The 25,861-nt window shown below is 27.8% G+C and overlaps 3 protein-coding genes across 5 annotated transcripts in view; 2 read left to right on the top strand and 1 right to left on the bottom strand.

The window, feature by feature from the left end:
* The window catches only part of LOC134836030 (cytochrome c oxidase subunit 6A2, mitochondrial), a 351,497-nt gene that overhangs the window by 25,902 nt on the left and 299,734 nt on the right, over nt 1-25,861 (top strand). Inside the window, exon 4 of one of the 3 annotated variants that reach the window (XM_063851152.1) lies at nt 1,833-1,842. The exons of the other annotated variants lie outside the window; for them this stretch is intronic. The gene's annotated coding sequence lies outside the window, so the exon portion shown is untranslated. Of the gene's footprint in view, nt 1-1,832; nt 1,843-25,861 lie in introns of those variants that run through there. 3 annotated transcript variants of the gene reach the window in all.
* LOC134836028 (uncharacterized) overlaps nt 137-25,861 on the bottom strand; it is a 31,947-nt gene continuing 6,222 nt past the window's right edge. The window contains exon 2 of the mRNA XM_063851147.1: nt 137-1,363. Coding sequence (XP_063707217.1) covers nt 588-1,363 — 776 coding nt within the window. The 3' untranslated portion in view covers nt 137-587. The remainder of the gene's footprint in view (nt 1,364-25,861) is intronic.
* Nucleotides 19,511-22,644, top strand: LOC134833890 (b(0,+)-type amino acid transporter 1-like). Its single transcript, XM_063848375.1, has 3 exons — nt 19,511-19,778; nt 21,156-22,452; nt 22,516-22,644. Exons 1-3 carry the CDS (start codon nt 19,632-19,634, stop codon nt 22,578-22,580), a joined length of 1,509 nt encoding a protein of 502 aa, XP_063704445.1. The 5' UTR covers nt 19,511-19,631; the 3' UTR covers nt 22,581-22,644.

The following is a 25,861-nucleotide window of genomic DNA, read 5'->3' as shown; positions in this document are numbered from 1 at the left end:
TTAATAAAAACTTAAATTTTTAAGTTAAAATTTCATGATTTTTTATTGGTTTTAGTTAAAATAAAAAATTAATTTCATCAAAAAAATTTTTAACATTTGTCATCTCTTAAAATTATTCTTTAAACTTAGAGGGACTAATTCCTTATTTTCAAAACTTACTTAACTTATGACATAATTAAGAACTTGGAGAGCTTACTAATGAATACTTTGCTTAACAATACGGTAAATATTTATGTATGAAGGAGGGAGAGTCCTTTTTTCGAGGCCTTTACGAGCCCTCTGACAGCTGCTTATATTTTAATTATTTTAGGAAATTTTTTTGAGACAAGGAAAGAAGAAAAGACAGAGAAATGTGCTTCAAATGGGAAAAGGTGGGTGGTGGCGTGATGATGAATTAGTGGAAAAAAATTATTTACATGTTTTCCCTTAAATATTAAAGGCTTATTTGCTAAGTTTCAGGTATGATGGCTCATGCGATCTCCTCATCAGAGAGACTTCAACTTCGTACAAAAATACATCAAAGATCATTTCCTTAAAAAACTAGAAAGTAAAAGGGGAAGGAGGAAAGCGATGAAAAAATTGGTAATTTAACTTAAAGCTAGTAGAGGTTCATAATCGCTCTCTTTCGGTCCCGTTCGTTTCTTGTATTTCTTCTCTAGCTTCGTTTTGGCCAACTTTGACTTGAATTTGCTCGATTTTTTACTGGCTTTTTCTGCTTTCTCCTGGTCCAGCAGTTGCAATTGCTCAAAGATATTTTTCGGATTGGGATGTGAAACGGGCGCCGTGGCATTCTTATTCGCATAGACAACGACAAACTGTGAGTAAGCAGGGTCATTAGGCGTATTTATGTCCGCAAAATCCTTGAAATTGGCAAATTGCTCTTCGGGATACGTAAGTTTGCGAATCAAGGGAGCTGCCTGGGGTCTTCCATGTCCATTATTATAAAAACTATAAAAATCGCTTGGATCATTTTTAATTGGGGGATCACTATCTTGGTAGAATGTGCCTCCTTTGATGACGCCAAAGTCCCCGCTGCCCAGTAAAGAGTCATGCGTTCGTGCAAAGGAGTTGTACCGAATGGCAGATGGTGGTTCAGGAGTCGGGTAATAAGGACGCGAGTGACCAAGGGGTTGCGAATCACGGAAATATGGGAAGAAATTTTGTTCAGCAGTGACTGCGGTATCAGAAGCCTCTGTGGGTTCGTGCTCCGTACGACTGATGCTCGTGTAACTCGGGAAAATTGGATGGAAATCAGTTTCAGCTTCGGATTCATCGAAGAAAGAACGTGTTTCCTCGCCATGCGCTTCATCGGGTTCCATCATCATATCGGAATCGTCTTCTGCTGTGTGTTGACTTGCAGCAACTGAAACAAGAAAAAAATTTGAATTTAAAAAATTGTACAAGAAACTTGTAATTTATCATTTTCATTCGTCTCAGGTTGCCAGATTTGAGGCACGTGACTGAATTGCATGAGGAAATCCAAGTGACGGAGTGAGACGATCGAAAGTGATACTGTTATATGCTGTCAGGTAAGTATACCAGTACTGGTATACTTACCTGACAGATGTATAACAGTTCAATTTCAGCCGACTCACTCCGTCACTATGGATTTCTCGCGCAATTCAGTTACGAGCCTCCCGCAGATGGCGCTCAAATCTTTAAGGGGTTATCATTTTCATTCGTCTCAAATATGCAGAGTAATGTTTTCATACGAATTTAAACGCGCGATTGTTCGCCGTGATACAGTAGTCAACACATCTGAGACGAATGAAAATGATAAATGATATGGCATGGAGAGCGACTGGTAGATTTTGATTTTATCTTTGAATCAAAAAACGTGTTAATTATTGTGATTTTCGTTAAAAGGCGTTCAATTAATCGAGATTAAATTAAACCTTAATGGAATTCATGTTGGATTCGACATTAATTACTTTATTAATTCACAAAAGGCGTGTAAAATTTTACGTTGAAAAAAATCATGAATTTTTAATTAAGATCTCATAAAGTCATAAAATCATCAAATATTGCTCTTAGACAAAAAAAAACATTTTTGCATCACTTTCACTTTCTATCGCAACGCAATAAACGATGCAATTTGTTTACATCACAGTCCTCATCATCGAACGAAACGACAACATTTTTTAAAAAAGAAACAATTTTTCATCGCATTTTTCGTGATAAACGTAACCAACCGCCAGTAGTGACAACGTCAACAAATAACTGAAATTTATTAACCACATAAATTAAACAAGACGCTTGTTGATGCTTTTTTTGCGGTATGTTTCTCTATATTGGCGATCATGTAGTTGATTGTTCTGTCATAAGGAAATTTTTTTTGCTTGTATGGAGGCGCCATAAATGTCAAGTAAGTTTTTGTGATTTTGATGGAGAAAATTTAAAAGGTAAGTAAATTTAATTTTTATTATTTTTTTGATTAATTAATTTTTTTTAAATTAATTTAAAATTATTTTTTTTATTAAATAAAAAACAAATAAAATCTAATTATTGGACTGAAAATTAATTTTAATTTAATTTTTAAAATTGAATTTTTAGACTGAAAATTAAATAAAAATATTTAAAATTAAAATTAAAAAAAAAAATAAAATAAAATTTATTTAAATAACTTAATTGATAAAATTATTTTTTTAATTAATAATAAATTAATTTTTTGAGAAATTCATTTTGATTTTTAAGAAACAATGGAAGTGCCAAAAAAAATCTTTAAAAAAATTGCAGCGTGGGACTGAATGATCTTCACATCGTAATTGATCATCACTTGAATTCAGTTAACGACACTTTTATGATGTTCGTCTGTCCTGTCACTCAAACAAAGTGATTGTCTCACCCAATTCCTTGTAATAATTATCTCGTTATGCTCGTAGGAGGCTAACATCTAAATAAATTTATGATGATGAGAATGAAATTAGGAGAGAAACACACGAAAAAAAACTCAGACGTCGCGACGTTCACTTTTGTGAAGGGAGCCGAATAATTTTTTTGCAATCATATTTCGTAAAAAAAAAATGAGAAAAAAGAGACTTTTTTTCAATTAAAAAGCAACTATCGATTGAAATGGCATGGCACCGCAAAAAGAAGTCGTGACTTATGATTTGTGTGACATTTTCGCGAATGTTTACTTATTACTTTGCTTCGTTCGTTCGACTAAAAGAGACATGACTATTAGGAAATATTTGATGATTATCATTTTTTTTCTGCTTTTTTATGCTTATGAAATGCATCTAAAAATGCAGTAAAATCGTAATTTCTTTTTCTTCGCCAATTTGAGGCGATTATCGCTGTTATTTAACGGCTTTTTTAATCCTACTGTTCGGTTATAAAAAAGAAGAAAAAAAAACAATGAATGAATGAATAAATAAACGAAGGTGACGCGTCTTTAAAAGTTGCACCGATGCGCTGAATTGATGAGGTAATATCGATGCGGGTTTAATGGTGATTTAATGTTGCGGAAAAAGTAGTAAAATGGAGAAATTATTAGAGAAGTTGAGTCACGATGGGATCATGTTACGAGGTAAGTAGAATTAAGATGTATTTATTAGGCTGATGTGATTGGAAAAAATGTTTCACTTTTTATCTTTTTTTTTTGTTTTCAGGAAAAAATCTTTTAATTAAAGGAGATATCAAAGAAAGTTTATTTTATGACTCGAATGAAGAGAATGCTTGATAAAGAAACGAAATTACTAAAAAATCTTACACACTAGGCTGCCCCACATTTAAAAAAAATATTTATTAATTTTGGTTTAGAATTGATCAAAATGAAATGTCAGTTTAAAAAATTACCTTTAAACATTTTAAAATAATTTTTTTAATAATTTAATTTTTTTCATTCAATTTTACCCTAATTGAATGAATTTTTATTAATTTATTTATTGAAATTTTAAAATTATTTTTTTTAAATTAATAATTTCTAAAATTATTTTATTAATTTAATTTTTTTATTTCATGAAAAATTAAATTTTTAGATTAAATTTTTATAAATATCAACATGAAAGTTATTCAAAAATTATTTTTTAAAATTTTTCATTAATTAATTTTTATCATTCTAAAATTATTTTTTAAAATTTTAGAAAATTTTTAATATTTGTTTTAAGCTTAATATTTAAATTAATTTTAGGTCATTTGACTTTGAAGTTCATTTCAAAAATATTTTATAGATCATCTCAGATTCATAAACAACTAATCATTATTTCAGTATAAACTTTAATTGACAACAAGTGTCGACGACTAACGTCACTCACTTTCGATTTCTCATTAAAAATCCACTTTTATCGACTTCTAACTCATTCAAATTCAAACAAACTCAAATTTAATTAATTAACTTGTTGTAATGATATTAATGATACAGTGCAGAAAGATTAATAACACCTAATCAATAACAATCAAAACTGTAAAAGTCATGTAAGTCACAACTGTCTCGCAACTCGGCTATGCACTATTTCTTGACCACCTATTATAGAAAAAAATTATTAATAATCAGTAATAATGATAAATAATGCGGAAAAAATTGATCGCTCAAACTAAAACAAAAATTAAAAATCAAAACGCGAAAAAAATTTCATTAAGGTTTAAAGTCTGTCTGAAAGGTCTTGGAAGTAACGGTCCGAAAACCGCTAAAACACGTGTCTACTAATTTTTTTCATTTCTAACGCTAATTGCCACTTACATGCACTTAGTCAGCCTAAACGTAGGGCAACTAGAAAAAGGTGCTTGAATAATGTAAAGCAAATGTTAATTAATGTAATTAAACCATTATATGAAGTCGTTATAAATGTTTTGTCGTCGTCGTCATTTTAATTATAATTGCTGTCAATCCATTGTTTACCGAGTGTCAATCACTCGAAATGGAGACACAAATCTGACGCAACTTTCATCGCGTAGACATCTGCAGCCGGTGTTATCAGACATCATTAATCTAAGTCGAAAATTGGAACATCTTTAGAAAGATCGAATTACTAAATTATTATTGACCAACTTTTAATTAAGTAGTGGATTAATATGCAGCGCAGAGTCATTTAATTGGACCAGCGATAAATCAAAAAAATAAAAAGTTTGGTAAATTTCGCAGGTCGAATGATTTGGTGACGATTGCGGTAGTCAAAAGTCGTAAATAAATTGAAAGACAAAAAAAAACGGCGAATTGATTATTTAATCAAATATTTCAATTTTGTCGCGCGCGCTTTGGAGATTAACATCAACGAGATTAACAATTATAAATACAACTTTTTACCTAGAAATGTCATCGCTCTCGTCGTCGATACCTGTACATAAATATGTGTAAATACTGGATCGGGTAATTGATAGCAATCAGTGACAATAAAATTCAAATGCAGAAAATTTTATGACTCTCCCTGCGCGTCGTGTCGTCGTGAGAGAAACAGTATTGAGAAAGTGGCTGATTTTTATCAAACTAAAAAAATACGCAATATTTAATTGTGGGTCGTAAATGTTGCAGCACTTTCTTGGGAGATATTAACATATTTCATATCACGTGGTTTTGCAAAGACAAAAAAAAAATCAGAGATGAAGCACCCAGCGGGAAGTCAGCTTTTTTGAAACTTGGTAATTTGACTCCCAGTGATTCCGATAGCACGTGAATCATTTCAACAACTAACTATTGAATTACAATTTATTGCTTGTGTTATGTAACGACCAAGTGTGTTGTCTCATGTGTAAAAGTCTAGTAATTGCATAGATGTGCACTATCAGGTTTTATGTGCTTTTACTACCGATATCCGGATGTCAATTTAAGTGTTGTTATTTTGCAGCGAGATGCAGTTGTTGATGTTACGTAAGGATCGTGGTAAGTATTTTTTTTTATTAGCGCCAAGGGAATTGAAAAAGTTGCCATTTTGTTAATTTTTTTTCTTTACAGGTTATGGACCCAAGGAGCTTTTGAATTAATTCTACTAGACTAGACAGGTTATGGACTAGACTAGAATTCTATGAGCTCAAAAAGTCTTGTAAGTATCTTTTCTCTCCTTTTAGCTCAGACTATCAGCTAAAAATACCGAAAACAGCCAAATTAAAAAAGATCAGGTTATGGACCCAAAGAGCTTCTGAATTAATTCTACTAGACTAGACAGGTTATGGACTAGACTAGAATTCTATGAGCTCAAAAAGTCTTGTAAGTATCTTTTCTCTCCTTTTAACTCAGAAAATCAGCTAAAAATACCGAAAACAGCCAAAATTAAAAAAAATCAGGTTATGGACCCAAAGAGCTTCTGAATTAATTCTACTAGACAAATGATCGAGCAGAAATCTATGAGCTCAAAAAATCTCGTAAGTATCTTTTCCTTTTAACTCAAAATATCAGCTAAAAATACCGAAAACAGCCAAACTAAAAACCCATCAATACCAAGTGACCAACAAAACGCGACAACTCCACTTTAATAAATCAATTAAATGCAACTCACATACAAAATTTTTGATTGTCAAGGCTAACTCCGCGCACTACAGTTACAGTTATAATATTATTATTATTGTAGTAACAAGATACTATTATTATATGAGTCCAAAACTGTCGAAGCGTAACAGACTAGCAACATGCAAGCAAGACAGCAACAACAATATCGAAAACGCAAAGCGTGATAGTGCTAAAAATGGCAAGAAAAAAACGTGCATGTTTTGGACTAGAAGTATATTTTTTTGCCACTTTCATTTTCTAACGAGTTAATCCAAATTAATACGAATGCTCGAGCATTAAAAAATTTTTACTAAAAGAGTAAAAATTGTACGAAATGCTCATTGACTGACCCACAAATGCTCGAGCTTCAATCAAGCAAACTGGAATCACTCTTTGTTTCGTATTTGCCTTAAAAAATTACAAATATTTTGCAAGTCTGGTCAATGAATGGTTTAATTTCTGATCATTATTATAGGTGTGTGCTACGTTGATGTAGTATAGCTCTGTAGAACAAAAACAACTAAAAGCGCATACAGATATTGATCGTTTAGAATTGTTCAAATTATTATGTCGAAATTGCAAAATTTGAGCAATCAAAATTTGTTCCATGAGTGAACATTAAGTCAATAATTTTTGTGTATTTTTGATGTAATAATTATTATTAAATTTTTTAGTTCACACAATATTAAGCAAAAAAGTACTTTCGATTTTTTTTTTTGCTATTTGAAAATTTCAATGGTGTTTAGTTGGTAGCTAGAGGCAATAACATGACATCTTCGAATGAATTGCACTTCACATTAACAGGTGTCGTCAGTGTCATTAATGACCTGCATGCTGAGCAACTAATGTGAGTAATAAAAGTGCTAAATTTGTCATAAAAAAGTTGTGGAAATCTTTCGAAAAGATTTTGCGTGTTCAAAGAGGTGTCGACATCATTATCTTTTGATCCTTAACAGCAAAACTTTTCTTCGCCGCGTAAGAAATCGTGATCGAGTTAATGATTAGAAAAACGTAAGCAACTCGTTACATGTTTAGTTAAGGTGTGTCTCCACATACTTCATTTACATGAGTGGATTTCCGTATTAGTAATGTGTATTTAACGAGAAACTCGTTAGATGTAACGCCAGGTCACTGTCGCTCCAGGAATACTCTTTGGGTTAAGTACAAACTGACCTCAAATGGAAACGTAAGTCGATTAATCAGCAAAACTTCCTTTTACAAAAAAAAAAACCAAAACGAGACCAAATAAAATCGTGATAATAATGTCAATAATCCGATTGTTTGTCTATTTATGTTTAAAAGGAAAAAAAATATTGATTGATTTTTAATCAGATTAACTTTTTTTTTGTTTTTTGGCGATTCAACAGGGGTCAACGGTTCAAACATGTGACTAGGTAGTGAATGTCTGCCGATTATGCAAATGCCAAAAATTTTTGTCGTTATCTTAATTGCCAGATTAGTTGCATTTTTTATTGACACTACGGATATAATATGACGCCAACATCGACAACGAATGTCAATTAGTTCTTGAGCTGCTAATTGATTTAGCTCAATAAATCACGCTTTATTATACTATTAGCTATACTTTGTGTGATAATTATCTCTTTATTGAAACTGTTATTATTGTGTTAGACAAAGTGGTTAAAGTTAATGTTATGTAAGCAAAGCAGCTGGATCAAATTTGGTAAGAATTTTATTTTATGTTAATTTTTTTCTTTTTTAGGTTTCAAGGCTTCAATTTCTGGATATGAACAAAATTTCTTTGTTCCTCGAGGTATATGAATGGATCATATGAATTCACTGCTGGTCGAAGTTAAACAGAATAAGATTTAAGCAAGTCAAGTGTAATTTACTTATGCTACTTACAAGGGCGGATCTAGGGGGGTGCAGGGAGTGCATTTGCAGGGATCCGCCCCCGACTTCTTAAAAATCATATACTGAAGTAGCACTGCTGACACAATGCTGCCAATGCGGAAAACACGCACTATCACTAATCCGAAAAATGTAAATCAAAAAGACATGAATTGAAAAAAAACATTAATGATTCAGAAATTAGAAAAACATGATGCTTCTCTCTGGGACTGTGGAGAACTTCAAACTATCAAACATTTTTACGAGATTTGCCCATTTGATCTTAGAATTTTGGGAATACATGAACCTAATGAATCGGCAAGAATATGGATAGAGACAATCTTTGACGTACCAATTTAAAGAGATCTTAAGTGATTTTTTTTCAGTGAATTTAGTTCATTAGAAAATTCACTATAGAACTTTTTTCGAGCTAAAAGTCTTGAAAAGACTTGATTGGTTATTTAATTTCATTTTTCTAAAAAAAAATGTTCAAAAAACCATCAAAAAGTTGAAAAACTGTTAAGAAAACTCTTTAAGGCTTTTATTTTAGACACTAAGGGTCTAAAAAAAGGCCCAAATTTCCCACTGGGAACTTAAGGCTCACGAGTCACAATTGTACCTCTTTTTATATTGTTTAAAAACCAACAAAGGACAATATTCTACTACAACCACAATAACATTTAAAAGCATTTCGCAACCTTTTTTTCTTATTTTAAATTAAAAACAACTTTTTGTTGTTAATAATTGGCTCCAAATCAAACGAGACACGAATTTAATAACGCTACTACAATGACAAATATTACAAACGAAAAAAAAACTGAAACTAAAACTAAACTAGGGTGGATAGAATTTTCCATAGTACCATAAAAGTGGCTTACATGTTTCTGTTGCACCTTAAAATTGTATCAAACAATAATTTTTAATGTTTTATTACAATTATAACTGTTTCTCTTATTCAATTTTTCATTGCATATTGCATGGTGATTTGTGGTTGCTTTTGGTCTCTTTTTATTTCATATATTTTTTTTAAACATTAATCTACATTCAAATAATGTCTCAAATTAAACTTTTATAAATCTTTAGAAGGGATTTGAACGCACTAAAAATATAGTTCATGGCGTACATTCACGAGTTCGAGCACAATATGAGTCTGTTGGTATTTCAAGGTCCATTCTTTTTTTTTTCTTGTGGCATGAATTTATCTCTCGCCTAACTTTTATGGTGCGATGCATGACAAAAATCGATACAGTTGCATGAACTTTGTTTGTATTTCGCAAAGTAAGTAAACATGAAACGTATATTTAACGTAACGTGACATACGCCAAACAGCTGCTATGAGTCAAGTGCCGATTCCTTGACAGCTCTGTCAAATATCTCGAGGCACACCTTCGAGAACAAGTTCTTTTTAGTGTTCGGGCCAACAACGTGCGGAATGCCGCGATTAATGCAATTCTTATTATTAGTTTTAACCCGTTATAAATGTCGTGTCAAACGAAAAACTTTGTAGGTGTGTACTTATGAATAATTTTCATGTAATATTTTTTTTGCTGCATCAAATCTCTTAGAATTCAATCAGGAACTGAGAACGTGCGAAAAAAAAATACCAGACACCTCCACTACTTTTTTTTTAATTTGTCTCAATTTCATGAAAAAAAGTAAAAAAAAAATTACAGAAATTCACCTTGAATTTTTTTCATAATTTTTCGCTATGTTTGTTTTTAAAATTTATAGTATGTAATTTTAATTAATTTTATGACTTTAGTATGATATGCTTTGATTTGCGCAAAAAAGATGTATGTAACGCGCAATAAATATGATAATTTTAATTTAATTATTATTTTTTTATTATTATTAATATTCCTTCATAAATAAAACATTGCAAAACTATAAAAAAATAACATTAACGTCAAAAAAATACATTTTTTCAGTGGTCATCCATGTGTGTGGCTTACACATCAGACTGTGCGCGGAGGTGTGCTCCGGATATGAAATAAATAATTCGAGTAAAAGCTTGTTTTATTTATTTACAATTTTTTAAAAATTATTTAATTATAGTAAAAGTTTCCCTTTTCGTGTTTTTTATTTTATTTTAGTTTTTATTTTGATTTCCTTTAAAAAAAAAAAGAATTTAACGGAAACAAAAAATTGTGTTGAAACATCGTTACTGATCTACTTTTTGGGTGTTTTCGGTCAGTACCGTTAATTATTATGTATATATGACATCCCTTTAGGTTACGACCATAAATAATAATCTTAAAAAAATATGACATTTTTACCCAATTTTTCGTCGTTGTCATATATTGACATCATAAAACATTTTTATATACATTTTTTTTTCATTTAAATATTTAAATACCTGGCGCAAATTACTTTTTTTCGGCATTTTTTTTACTACCAGACGTGAATCCATGTCAAAAATTATTACACATGTAACGTATATGATGTGTATGTGTGTTACATAACGCCCGATGAGACAATCAACGAGCGAAATTGGAAACTCAATCAATCCAATTTATTTCTTATTTATATGGTTATTAATGATTGTGCGGAGTAATTTAATCGCAATATGTACTTTAGCGAAATCGTTCAATAAAATAAAATTTAATGATAACTAATCAGAGAGTTTAAAACGTTTAAAAATTACAGCAGAAAAAAGGAGAAATTTGTACGGCCCACAAGTACATAAATTTGCTTATAGGCTTTTACTCATTACAGTTGTCAAGTTGTCACTTTGTAAAAAATTTTCCTGTTTTTTTTTCATTATTTTTGTGATCATGAGTTCTCGTGAAGTTTTTTTTATATATTTTTTTGTGCAAACGCATGTGTGTGAAATAATTTCTCGCAACCGGTTGAGCAGTAGTTAAAAGAGTTTTGTACTTTTAATAATGTACATTAGGATTAAATGATTTTGGAAAATTATTCGCTCTTTATTTTATTGCATTTAAAAAAATATTTTATAACTTTAATTATTTTTTTTTAAATTTATTTATTTAATTTTAAATATTTAAATACATATTTAAAAATTAAATAAATAAATTTAAAAAAAATAATTTAAAAATAAAGTCCGATGCCCCATTTTGAAAGTCCAAAATCCAATGGGGCAAAATAAAAAAAAAAATGTTAAAAATTTCATCAAAATTGAATTTTTTGTTGTAATAATTAAAAAATTATTTTAATTAAAAAAAAATAATTTTAAATTCCAAAAAAAATTTTTCAAAATTACCGAATTTTTTTTCAAAAAATTTTTCAATTTAAAAAAAAAAAAAAAAAAAAATTAAAGAAATATTTAGAAGACCAAATTTTTAAATTTTAAATAAAAATTTAAAATAAAAAAAAATAAAAAAATAGTAAAAAATAAAAATTAAAATTAAAAAATAAAAATTTTTAAAATTAAACAATAAATTAAAAATTGAAATTATAAAAAAATTTATTTTAAAAAAAAAAATTTAAAAAATTTAATAAATTTAAATAAAAAAAAATTAAATAAATTAAAAATTATATAAAAAAAATTATTTTAATAAAAAATTAAAAAAATATTAAAATTAATTTGAAATAAATTAGAAAGTAAATAAAAAAAATTTAATTAAAATCGTTAGCTTAAAAAAATTATTTTTGAACTTTTAAAAATTTGTTTGGATTTTTTAAAAAATAATTTAATAATATAATAAAAAAAAAGAAAATGGAAATATTTTCCACATTTTCACAGCCTTAACATGTATTCATATATAAAGAAATAAAAAAAACTTCCTGGTCCAGCATGTCTTTCTATTTTCTCTCTATCACTCTCATATAAAAAAATATGTTAACACTTAAATACACAACTTAAAACATTACGTCAAATCATGTAAAGTATAAAAATTGTTGAAATAATCATTCATTCTTATACTTGTTATACGTTGCAATACACATACTCAGTAGGTGAATTTATCATTTCCTTGTCGAACGAATATTAATTAACTTTTTCTATACGTTTAAAATGTATATTTTTTTTGATAAACATTGATAATATACATATTTCTCCAATATTTATTGATATTATTATTTTGTATAAATAATAAAAAATAATAATAATGAATGTTGTTTCGAATCAATATAATAAACATTAGTCAGTATTAATATTATTATTAGCAAAAATTTTACAAATAAGTAATATTATGACAGAAAGTAAATTTTATTATGAAATATTTATTCGTCAAAATATATCTTGTAGTTTTGTATAAGATAATAATATAAATAATACATGTATAATGTTAACCGCGTGCGCAATTATTGTTATTTTTTTGAGAAATTTATTAACATAATATTTTATAATAATGACATTATATATATGAATATATGTTTTGTTGAGATATGACATGACATTTCTTTGTCGTGTTAGTGTTATGTTATAGATTGTACTTGTCAAAAAACAGTCAAAGTAATTAATTTGTCTTCTGGAATTGGCTCCTTTATACTTTCTAGTATGTTACATTGTAATTTATTGTTATTGTTAATATTATTATTATTATATTTTAATGAAGTTGTTTAATGTATCATTACACACTTCATCCTCACACCATTAATTTTGTTAAAAAGTCTCAATTTTCTTTTTTATTTTTAACATTTATTAACATATATGTTACATATTGTTAATAAATGTTAAAATTATATGAAGAAATGTTGTTGAAATGTCGAAGAAACTGGATCAAATGTTGATACGAATCATGATACAAACTATATTTACTAATTTTTTTTTATTGTTTTCTGACAATATTGTATTTCTTCCATTGTTTAAACATATTTTCTAAATGAATAACATTAAAATTAGTTCATGCATTAACTTTATATACATTTGCTCACTTACGATGATGATGATATCTCATTTACATTTTATTGTGTTTTAAATGCACTTTAATACGTTATGTAAAAAAATTGCACAAAAACATTTCTTTCATTAAACATTTTTGTTTATTTTTTTTTTTTTTTTAAATGTTACAATTCGTAAGTGATTTGGGTTACTTTGCATATGTTTGATGGGAACGAGCGAAAAAAAAAAGTTAAACGTTCATAATTTTTCGTTTCCCGTTGTCGCTTGTGGGATCGCTTGTGATAGTATTACCGATTAGGTAAAAAGTGACTCAAAGTGTGAGAAAAATAGTTTGACCTGGAAACTTACGTGACTCAAGCTTTGCTTACATTGTTCATTTTTTTTTTGCATTGTGGTTTTGGTGATTTGTTAATACTTTTAATGTTTGTCGGTTGAGCGATTTATTGATTTATTTTTGTAGTTTTTTTTTAAGTTTTTAATTTATCACGAGAAAATGCTGTTGAGGTTTACCTGCAATGATAAAAATAGAAAAAAAAAATTAATATATATAATTGATTTATTAAACATCGACAAACAACATCGTTCTTCACGCCTTTTTACATAACATTGTTTTTTTTATTTGCTACTTAGTTGTAAAAAATTCGTAGAATAGATTTACCGTGAGTTCAATAATTTTTTTAAAAATATTTTATTTATTTATTTTTTTTAATTTAAATTAATTTTATTTTAATTTAATTAAATTCAATATAATTTAATTTTTAAATAATTTTAATTATTTTAAATTTATTTTAATTTGAAGTATTTTTTTTATTTTAATTTAATTTAAATTGTTTTTTAAATTAAATATTTTATATTTATTTTACCTTCTAAAATATTTTAATTATTTTAAAAATATTTTATTTATTTATTTTTTTAATTTAAATTAATTTTATTTTAATTTAATTAAATTCAATATAATTTAATTTTTAAATAATTTTAATTATTTTAAATTTATTTTAATTTGAAATATTTTTTTTATTTTAATTTAATTTAAATTAATTTTTTAATTAATTAAATACTTTATAATTATTGTACCTTCTAAAATTTGAAGGTAATCAATGTTTGGCGAAACGGTGCATTTCCGAACATATGTTCTATGGAGAAAAATGTTAGTTTTGGCGTTTTGGAGGTTTTAGTGCAAAAAAAAAATTCAATCAATTTTAATTTCATTTATTTAATTTTTTAAAGGTTTTTTTTTAATAAAAAATTAGAAAATAAAATTAATAAATATTTAAATAAATTTTATTTTTAATATTATTTTTTTTTCAGATTACCAAAGCAAATTAAGCTCAAAATCTATTCCAATTAATTCAAACCAAGCATATAAAATTATTTTTTTTTTTCAGGAACTCCAAAGAAATTATTTTTTTTAATAATAAAAAAATGGAAAGGAATTAATTAAAAAATTGTGACAAATATAAAAAAAGAATTCAATAAACTTAACGTAAAAGTAACAAAATGCAGAAAAAGTGATAAAATGATATAAGAGAGCTAATAAAACAAAACAAAAAGTAACAAAAAAAATAAATAAACACACAGTGCATGCATAACTTTTGAAAAAAATAACATGAAAATAAATAATACACATAACATAACATAATACATATAATGATTAAACAAATTTTCTTAATACTGCATTCGAATGGCACTGATTCAGTTGAGTTATTGTTTTGCTTGTTTCTATGTCATGCCAACATTATCATTATTATAACTATTATTGCTATTACACTTATGATCGATTTACGTCAATAAAGCATTCGAACATTACAATTCAAGTGTGAAAATTAAACATGCTTTTGTTGCCCATAAAAGTGCATTTTTGCGCGAGAGTGATATGTAACAACCACTGACCTAATGAAAATGTAATTGGGTAAAATATTTAGCTGTTATGATATTGATAAATAAATAAATAATAATGAATAATTTTTGTCGATAACGAATTTAATTACAAACTCAAAAAAATATTAATTAATTCTATTATTTTTTTTTCGCAAACATTTTGCTTTTAATAATAATTAAATGGACAGATGACATAATTTAGATTGGCGTAACATAATCATGTGTAAGTTTTAATTATGCTCAAAGTGTTTCGGTAGTAAATAAAAAAGATAAATAAATAAAATAAAAAATAAATTAAGAAATTAAAAGCATGTTTAATCTTTCTCTCTCGGTCGTTTTTGCGAGGCAATCAAAATTCCAACGCTTTTGAAACAATAATAATAGTGAAATATTTTCGGTAGATAATTTATTCATGCATTCATAAATGGGAATTCTTGCCATATTTTCCAATTAAAAAAGGAGATAACGGTCATTTTGCGTCAGAAATTGCATTCGTTAGTGACAATGCTTTAAGCTTAAAAGAAACAAGTGAGAAAAAAAAAACGGAGAAGAAAGTCATTGACTTAATGATGAAAGTGAAAGCATGTTTACGTGTTAGTTTATAATATTATCACACAAATTATGGTGATGTAAAGTAAACAGACGAAAACGAAGAGCAACCTTGAATTTTTTTTTTAGTGTTACAATGTTAGGTGCATGAGAAAAAATTAAGTGGTACAATGCAACGAACGAAGAAAGTTGATGCTTTATTAATTTAGATTTTATTTTTTTTTATTTTTATTCGTTCAAAATTATAAACGTTTTTTTTTGTCAATTTATAATTTTTTTCAAAAAAAAATTCGAAGGATATTTTAAGATTTAAAATTCTTTAAGAACCTTAAAATGTTAAAAGAATTGAGAAAAAAAATAAAAAATTTAGCAATTTTTTAAAATTATCTATACATTTTTTTATTTAAATTTAGTATGAAGTAAAAACTTATAAAAATATATATTTTTTTTGTATTTTTTTTTTAATATTTTAGATATTAAAGATCTTAAAATTTCGAAAGTTTTTACTTAATTTTTTTTTTAATTTAGTATAATTTAATGAAAAATTATAAGTTAAAAAAATTTAAATAACTTAGATAATTTTTAAAAATTGCTAAATTTATATTTTAATATTTTTTATTATTTTTTCTTATTAATTGTAGAGTTCTAAATCTTAAAATATACTTCAAATTTAATATAATTCAAATTTTTGTAAGAAATTATAAATTGCCATCAAAATTCAATTAGCCATGTTTATAATTTTGAACGAATAAAAACAGAGAAAAATGATTCAATTAAATAATTATAATAAAAATTGTAACATTTCAATTTGTTATAATTTTTAAATACAAAAAATTAAGAAAAATCAACAAAAAATCTCGTTAAAAAAATCAATCAAAGCCGAGCCCAAAAAGCCCGCAATTAATTTCGCGCAAATCGTTGATGCGGAACTAAAAAATAAAATATGTGGCATAACAGTGGCTTCAATAACTCACTTTTCTCTTTCCTCGCTTTTTTGCTATCTATTTAAAGGCATTAAATTACATAAGGATTGAATTCCGTACGAAATAAAAATAAAAACAACAACAAAAAAGCCGGTAGGTAAAAGCCAAAAACTAATGATCACTTTGGATTTTAGACATCACGCAAAAAATCAATCAATCAAGAAAGAGGTACTGGGTATGTAATGTATGAGCCAGAAACAGCTGCATGACAAAACAAATTAACTACGGTCGATTGTGATCTTTTTGACAGTTTTACAAGGAAGAAAGTAAACTGGAATTACGGTGGCTTGTTTACAATTTTGTATTTTTATTTTTTTTATTTGTTTTTTTTTAATTAAATTATATTTTTATTATTTTTTATTAAAACAGTAGGTTATTAATTGAAAAATTAATAAAAAAATTTAATTAATTACATAAATATTAAAAGAAAATTAAATTTACTTTTATTTAATTAAATATTTTTTATAAAATATTAAAATAAATAGTAAAAAAAATAATTAAATATTTTTTTTTGTTTAAATAAATTAAAATTAAATTTTTAAATAAATTAATTTTTATTTTTCTGTGTTATTATTTTATTTTATGAAATGAAAAAAATTAATATAAAAAATTATTAATTAAAAGTTAAAAAAATAAATTATTAAATAAATTATAAATAAATAAATAATAAATAAAATAAATAATAATAAATTAAAAATTATTATTTTAAACTAATAAAAAATAATTAAATTTTAAAATATTTAAATAAATTAATTTTTTTAAATTATTATTTTATTTTTAAATATTATTTTAAAGCCCGAAAATTAGAAAATAAAATTGTATCAAAGCGTTGGCAGTGACTTGCGCAATAAATTTCAGAAGACTTCAGAGCCACACAAAATTAAGAGACAACGAACCCAAGCGAAATATTTCCACGCATCGTGAATAAATGAATTTTTGAAGGTTTTGAACCATTTATAATTTTCGTTCAATACCATTTAAAAACATGAGCAATTCATGTCATTTCGCGTCGTCGTTTGCGTACCTAATCAATCAGCGAGTGGCTCGTTCTTTTGAAATTTTGTGCCATTGTGTGCTGAATTAGACGATAAATCATTGAAATGCGTGTCATTATGAACAAAAATATTTAAATTAAAACATTCAATTGTAATAAATATTAAATAAATAAATTTATCCACTCCATTATTATTATTATAAGTATAATGATACATAACAAAAAAAAATTTGACGAAAAAATGTCTTGTTGCTTTGACAAAAGACAAGAATAATTGTCTTTGTATGAAATATTTATGCTTTATGACTGACAAGGTCATCGCGGTGTGTGTCTCATTATTCATTAAAATAATAAAATAAAAAAAAAGTTTAACGCAAAAAATGTTTCAAACGTACACTTTTATGTCTCAATCAAGCGGTTATTGCTTTAGTTTTGTGGTTAGATTTGCAAAAATTGTAAAAAAATTTTAGGATTAACTGACTGACATCTTTTCGTGATAATAGCTTGGAATAAAATTTAAAACAATAAACCGTGAATTGGTCTATTCATAAAAAATGGTCCCAAATTACTTCCCTCATGAAATAATATCACGCAGTTCTAAGCACATTAATGTGATTCATCATGCGTTTTTTTTTATTCAAAGGAATTTTATGTCTTGAAAGACGTCACTTAATCATCTTTTTATTACCGCATTTTGAGTAATTTTGAAAAAATTTGCTGTTCCTGCATGTCTGTCTGTTTTTTTGAATTTTATTAAATCAAAAAATTTTAATTTAATTTTATTTAAAATTTTTCATTAATTTTAATAAAAAAAAAGTTTAATTTAATTTTTAAAATATTTTAAAAATTTAATTAACTTTTTAATATTATTTAAATTTTTTAAAATTTTTATTTTATTTTTAAATAATCTAAAAATTTTTTTTAATTTTTAAAAAAATTAAAAAAAATTTTGTAGGTAAATTTTTTTAAAGAAATTTAAAAAATTAATTAAAATTTTTATATAAAACTTAATTTTTTTTGTTCAAAATTTCAATTTAATTTATTTTGATTTTTTTTAAATTAATTTTAAAGTTAAATTCAATTAATTAAGTTAAAGATGTTCAAAATTTGAAATATAAACTAAAAAAATTTTTTTTTTACAAAATTGGTATTTAAAAAAAAATTAGAGAAAATTTTAAATTCTTAAAAAATTTAGAAAAACTTCAAAAAAATAAAGAAAAATATTTTTAAAAAATATTTAAAATTTAATTAAATAATAATGTAAAATAATTAATTAAAAAAATAATTATTGAAAAAAATCAGAATTTAAAAAAAAACTCTAAAATTAAGAAAAAGTTAGGAGTTATTAAAAAAACCGACAAATGCACTCTAATTCTAGAATTCAAGGTTCATCTAACTTTCAAACTTAAAATGTATCAATCTCACATTAGACCGCACAAAAAACTCCAACAACAACAATACCGAAGGCTTTGAACTTGAAAATTCGTCAAATCGCTCAAGTAATTCACAAAGCCGGTAGTAAAACTGCAGCCAACAATCGTTCATTGTTCACTTTAATTTCCCATACACTTCACGCTGACTTTGTAAATCATATCACCTTAGCTTACATTGTGTCGTCGTGTCTCTTTGCAGTGGGAAAGTGCCACTTATTACAAATTATCAACTATTTCCGAGAATACTTCATCACCGAAACAAACAAATCGTAATTTACATCGTAAAAATAGACTGGACTAAATATATTTACTCTTATCACATCAATTCCGAAAATCCATTATTTGTCGTTTTCTTCTTTTGTGACGTACCGAGTGTACTTAGAGGTACAAAGTATGAAGAAGAAAGAGAAATACTCATTACTTAGATAGTGACGTGTGTAAAAGGTTATCAGAAATTTTATGAAAGAAGTGTCTATAGGAGGATTAGTTGCTCTCAGTGTGCGGAGGAATATTATTATCCAAGGTTAGATTCATTCATCTATTTAGACGATTTATATTTTTGTCTCATTCATAAATCTTTCGTTTTGATAGAAAGAAGCTCGGCCAAGTGAGAGTTTCAGTCTTAATCGAATTGTGTACGGATCATCAACTCAAAATTGTTTTTTTGACAAATTTAGCCCTTAATGGAATTATAGTTTGAAACGGAATAATAACAATGGAAATAGAAGAAACGAATTTAGATGGCGACAATGTAACGGAAATAAATGGAAATGACCCAGTTAAGACAAAAACGGATGACGGAACTGGTCTGAAAAGGCATTTGGGGCTTTTAGCGGCCGTGAATGTGATTTTGAGTGTTATGGTGAGATTAATTTTTGATAAAAGTTATAGACAAGAAAAATGTGACAGATTTTTCATGAGGATTTTCAAACTTTAAAACTCTACTTTTTGGGCTGTAATTGAGCTCATGTATCTTTAACGGAAAGTTGAACTCAAACGGCTTGAAATTTTTGGTAAAATCGATTTTAATTTTTGTGAGTAACTGACCTTTAGTGCTTGTGCAATTACATTGGGACTTTATGGAATCGCTAAAATCGAAACTTGGAGTCATTTTTGTTGGATAAAAGTATAAAACGTCTGATAGTCAATAAAAGCTTTTATAAGGTTTTAGATATCAGACGTTTTAAACTTTTATCCAAAGAAATAGTGGATAAATCTTCTTTTTGGGCGAAAAAGGGGTCAAATTAACCTCTTATGATATAAATTACCGTAATGTAGATAATTCTTATGGAAAAAAATAATCCGTTCTATTAAAGAAAATAGGTTTTGAAATTCGTTCTATTAACATTTTTACGTAAAACTTTTGAATTTTTAACGAAATTTCGCAATTTTTCAATATTTTTAACTAAATTTTTGAGAATGAATTATCTTAATGAATTTTTATCAATTAATTTATTGATTTTATGCCAAATATTTTAAAATTTGTCTAAAAAATTGCTAAAATACCAACACTTCGTTTCAAAATTGATTTCCATTAATTATTGACTCAATATGCAACCCTTATCATCATTTCTAACGTTATATCTCACTTTATGGTTCAATCGCAATACGTAATTGATGTTTTGACTCATTTCCTATATGCATCAGTTTTTTATGAATCATTAATCCTGTGGCTTTAGAATAGTTGCACTTTAATCCTTAATGAAGTAATCTAAAAATGACACATTTACGCTGAAAAAGTTTCATGATCGAGATTGGAATCGAACAAACTTCCCAAGAGTTGCCATTAGGAATCTTAAATAACTAATTCATGATCCCTAACTAAGTCTCTTCTATACAAAAAATTAGTTTTTACAACATTTGATCATCAGGGCTTCAAATGCCTTTTTGCGTATTATTAGTGATTTTGAGCGTAAGGTCTCTTCTAAATCCAAAAATTTAGTGCTCAAAATACTAAGATCTTTCAATCACAATATAATTGATTGATTTAATCAGTAAATTCTGACATGACTAAAAAGCTAAGACCTCACGGCGTTTACTGAGAAAGCTTACGATTTCATAGTATGAAGTACAATAGGACTCTTTAGAGACCGCGGTGCGAGCCATATTAGACTAGGTCTAGTAAACCCTACCTTACCCTACATTTAATCATAAATTCTGACACCTGTCACATTTTTCCGAGCCAAAAAAGTCGAACGACTTTGAAGTTAATTAAATTCTTTCCAATTTTCCTCCACAGATCGGTTCCGGTATTTTCATCTCCCCAACGCCAGCCTTCAAGTATGCCGGTTCCATTGGATTCTGTCTCATAATCTGGGCAGCTTGTGGCTTAGTTTCGTTCCTCGGCGCCCTCTGCTTTGCCGAACTCGGTACTTTAGTTTCCCGCTCCGGTGCCGATTACGTCTACATTCTCGAAGGAATGCGTGGCCTCCACAAATTCTGGGGCCCTCTTCCTGCCTTCATCTACTCATGGGTCGTTGTACTCTTTCTGCGGCCCGTAGCAGTAGCTGTCGTTATTCTCACCTTTGGCGAGTATTGCGTGAATCCGTTTCACCAGATGTTGTCGTTGTGCGATGCGGAAAAGCAATTTGTCATTCAAATTGTCGGCTTAATCGCTCTCGCTGTCATTACGTGCGTCAACTTCTACAGCGTCAAGTTGTACGTGCAGATTAGCAATGTCTTTGGAGTTTGTAAGATTGTTGCTTGTCTCTTCGTGATCGGAGGAGGTGCCTATGAATTACTTATCGGGAATACGAAGAATTTGTCGGAGCCTTTTAAGGGTACCAATGGATCGCCACATGCGATAGCTCTGGCTTTTTATAATGGGTTATGGGCTTACGATGGATGGTCGATGGTGACACAAATCACAGATGAGATCAAAGAACCACAGAAAAACATTCCACGAAGTATTGCGATTGCAGTTCCGATTGTCACGGTACTTTATGTCTTTATGAATCTCGCTTATATGACAGCGCTCAGTGCAAGCGAAATTACGCAATCGATCGCTGTGGGAATTGATTTTGGAGAAAAAGTGTTGGGAAGTTTCGCTTTCATCATTCCATTGGGAGTCGCTTTGAGTACCTTTTCTTGTGCCATGTCGATGCAATTCGGTGTCACTCGAATTTGTTACGTTGCCAGTACAGAAGGACACATGTCGACAGCCTTATCTTACGTTCATGCCCGACGACGAACCCCAGCGCCCTCTGTAATCTTACAAGGATTCATAACAGCAATTTTCATCATGACAGGCGACATTACTTCCCTTATTGAAGTCTCTTCGTTCATGATTTGGTTCTTCTATGGATTATCCTTTACAGCTTTGCTCATTATGCGACGCACGAAAAAAGATATTCCTCGACCCTACAGAGTACCAACTTTCATACCGATTTGCTTGATTATCGTAGCTGCCTTTTTAGTCATCATGCCGATCGCGAATGAGCTCTCAGTGAAATATCTCGGGCCAGTTGGATTTATTTTGCTTGGAGTTGTTATTTATGTACCTTTTGTTTATCAGAAGAAAAAGCCAAAGTTCATGGGTGAGTGAATTAAATTTTAATTTTAATAGAGGAAGAATAACTTTGTTTTTTTCTTAATTTCAGATCGTCTTACTCGCTGCATTCAAATCTTGTATGAAGTTGTTCCGCCCGACACAAAATTTGACTAATAGTTATTTAAGTGACTCTCAATTGCGTGGTAAAAATATACAAATTTGCATAAGAATTTTTCAATTAATAGTCTTTTTTCGAAAGAACAATGCGAACGAAGGCAGATGATTATGTAACGATTTTTTTTCACGCAATTTATTTTTCCTTTAAAAGACCGTGAATTCCAAAATTTGCTGAAGAATAAATTTGCCAAAATCAAGTATTTGACAAACTTGCTGAGGAATGAATTTGTCAAAGTCGAGTATTTGACAAACTTGCTGAGGAATGAATTTGTCAAAGTCGAGTATTTGACAAACTTGCTGAGGAATAAATTTGTCAAAATCAAGTATTTGACAAACTTGCTGAGGAATGAATTTGTCAAAATCGAGTATTTGACAAACTTGGTGGGGAATGAATTTGTCAAAATCGAGTATTTGACAAACTTGCTGAGGAATGAATTTGTCAAAATCGAGTATTTGACAAACTTGCTGAGGAATGAATTTGTCAAAGTCGAGTATTTGACAAACTTGCTGAGGAATGAATTTGTCAAAATCGAATTCTTGACAAACTTGCTTTGACAAAGTCAAAAATTTGAAAAACTTGGTGAAGACAAACTCTAAAGAATGAATTTTGGAAAGTCGAGTATTTGACAAACTTGCTGAGGAATGAGTTTGTCAAAGTCGAGTATTTGACAAACTTGCTGAGGAATGAATTTGTCAAAAGCGAGTATTTGACAAACTTGCTGAGGAATGAATTTGTCAAAATCGAGTATTTGACAAACTTGCTGAGGAATGAATTTGTCAAAATCGAGTATTTGACAAACTTGCTGAGGAATGAATTTGTCAAAAGCGAGTATTTGACAAACTTGCTGAGGAATGAATTTGTCAAAGTCGAGTATTTGACAAACTTGCTGAGGAATGAATTTGTTAAAATCGAGTATTTTACAAACTTGCTGAGGAAAAAATTTGTCAAAATCAAGTACTTGACAAAATAACTCAGAATCAGTTTTTAATCGATTTTCAATCAATTAATTTTTCAAAGTGATTTTTCTACGAGGCTACAAGTCGCTCTTAACTTTACATCAACCTAGATTCCTGCTTCGCACCAAAAGCGTCCTCCAAGCAAAGTTCACCTTGATAGCAAAGCAACATTTCTCAGTTGTTACTCTAATTTGCATAAAGCAATTCAGAATCAGATCAACATCAAAATCCTAGTGTTAAGTCATTCATTAAAGTGTTTTGATTACCATTGCTGCGCTTAGTTGCTGCTGCTGCGAGAGTAACAAAGAGGCAATAAATACTTGATCGGAGTCAATATGTTAATTATCACATTGAATCGACGTGCAAATACTTGCACGCATCTCCGCTTATGCAAAATGTGATTTATTGTCTCATTTAACGAACTATTGTACTATACTGGATCGCAACGACGCAAGATCAAGATACATTTCGATCTTGAGAAATAACGATGTAATTTTAATTGCAAATCAATTGCGTGTCATTCTGAAACGAGGCACGATCTCTCGAAGCAACAAATCTCGGGTTTGCTTCATTTCCTTGGCAGCCATCAAGACTCAGCGCTTAGAGTAAGAGGAAGAAGCGTTGCATAACCGGTCATCAACGTCTATGCGATAATATAAACTCGTTTTGATTTACATGATCGCAAAATACAAAAAAAAAACGTCCAACGATAATATGAAACGTTTATGAAGAGACAAACGTGGGACTTTCTCTTTCTTTTTTTCATTCATTCATTCACATCATCAGAAACTATCAGACGCGTTTCGAACGGCATGTCATGTATGAAGGTAAATTGCTAATTTTTTTCACCTTTTTAGTACAAGTTAACGCAAATGAGCCACAGAAGATGAATTATCGGTCGAACGTAAACGAACACAAAAGAAAGCAACTGAAATGTATCTTTGAATGAATTAAATTGTTTTTCATTCAGTTACATAATTTTTCCTTTTTAAATCCGAAATCACGATGAATGTGTTATTTTTAAAAGGAAATACTCACAAAAACACGCATTTTTACGACTTTTTAAACAAATTTTTTTTTACCGAAGTAGAGCAATGAATCTCCAAAAAGTAAGGCGGTGATAAAATTTCAACAATAAAAAGTAGGTGATTCTCCACCAATAAATAACAATAAATTTATGTAAAAGGAAAAAAATCATGCTGATCAAGTGATAAAGATACGAAATTAATTGCATGGAAAATTTCGCTCATCGATCATTTTTAATTAAGAGATGTGACAAAGTGCGTGCTGGAATTTTTTATTACGTGAGTCAATCATTCTTGGAAAAGAACGGGTTTTAAAAGTTGCGAAATTTAACGGTTTTTGAAAATAGGTAATAATTTAATTAAATAAATAAAAATAAAATAAATAATTTAATTAAATTAAATTCTAAAGAGAAAAATAATTTAATAATTTAAAAATTATTATTTTATTAAATAAAAAAATTTAAATAATAGTTTTAAATATTTTTTAAATAGAAATTAAGGATTTGAAAATATTTTTTATTTTTAATTCAATTAAATAATTATTTTTAAATTTTTTTTCTCCTTAGAATTTAATTTAATTAATTAAAATAATTTTTTAAAAATTAATTAATTAAAATTAATTTAAATATTAATTAAAATATTTTTTTAATTAATTAGTTCTTTTAAAATTTTATTATGCATTAAAATTAATTTTAATTCAGCAACTTTTTCTAATAAAGTTAAAATTAATAAATTAATTTTAAAAAAATTAATTAAATTGAAAATTAATTATTTTAAAAAATAAAATTATTTAAAATTAAAATTTATTGATTTTTTTCCAAAAATTTTAAATTAAATTAATTAAATAATTTTTTTCAATTTTTTACTAAGATTTTAACTTCTAATTGAATTTTGACTGAATCTCTCGCAAGGCAATTATTACTTTGATCCATAATTGAGGAAATACCCAATAAAAAAAATTTAATTCCGTTATGTAAAAAAAAACCTCACATTAAATTTTGATTTATTTCCATTTGTTCAAAGAAACCTTTTATTGCAGCGATCCATTGTTGTTACACAGCACATTGAACCAGCAACACTCAAAAAAAGATCAAATTACGACGTTGTTGTTAGCGCCTTTTCATGAAATTTTGATTGACTGCCGCGAGAAAAAAAATTCAAGCAAGTCACTGCAATCAAATCAAATTAAAGAATAGAATTTTTTTCATAGAACTCACGAAGAAAAAAAAACAAAGGTCGCTTGAAGAAAAGTCGAATGAAGGTCGAATTGTTGCAGTGCAATCGACCGCTAATTAA

This window comes from Culicoides brevitarsis, chromosome 3, assembly GCF_036172545.1.
Source record: "Culicoides brevitarsis isolate CSIRO-B50_1 chromosome 3, AGI_CSIRO_Cbre_v1, whole genome shotgun sequence".
NCBI lineage: Eukaryota > Metazoa > Arthropoda > Insecta > Diptera > Ceratopogonidae > Culicoides > Culicoides brevitarsis.
Note: the sequence above shows the minus strand (reverse complement) of the source record. Positions and strands in the feature narration are given on the sequence as shown.

Excerpts from the sequence above, each read along its gene's own strand:
- LOC134833890 (XM_063848375.1), top strand. The coding sequence starts at position 19,632 with ATGGAAATAGAAGAAACGAATTTAGATGGCGACAATGTAACGGAAATA. Across the intron at positions 19,779-21,155 it reads ATGTGATTTTGAGTGTTATG|ATCGGTTCCGGTATTTTCAT; the intron begins GTGAGATTAATT and ends TTTCCTCCACAG. Across the intron at positions 22,453-22,515 it reads GAAAAAGCCAAAGTTCATGG|ATCGTCTTACTCGCTGCATT; the intron begins GTGAGTGAATTA and ends TCTTAATTTCAG.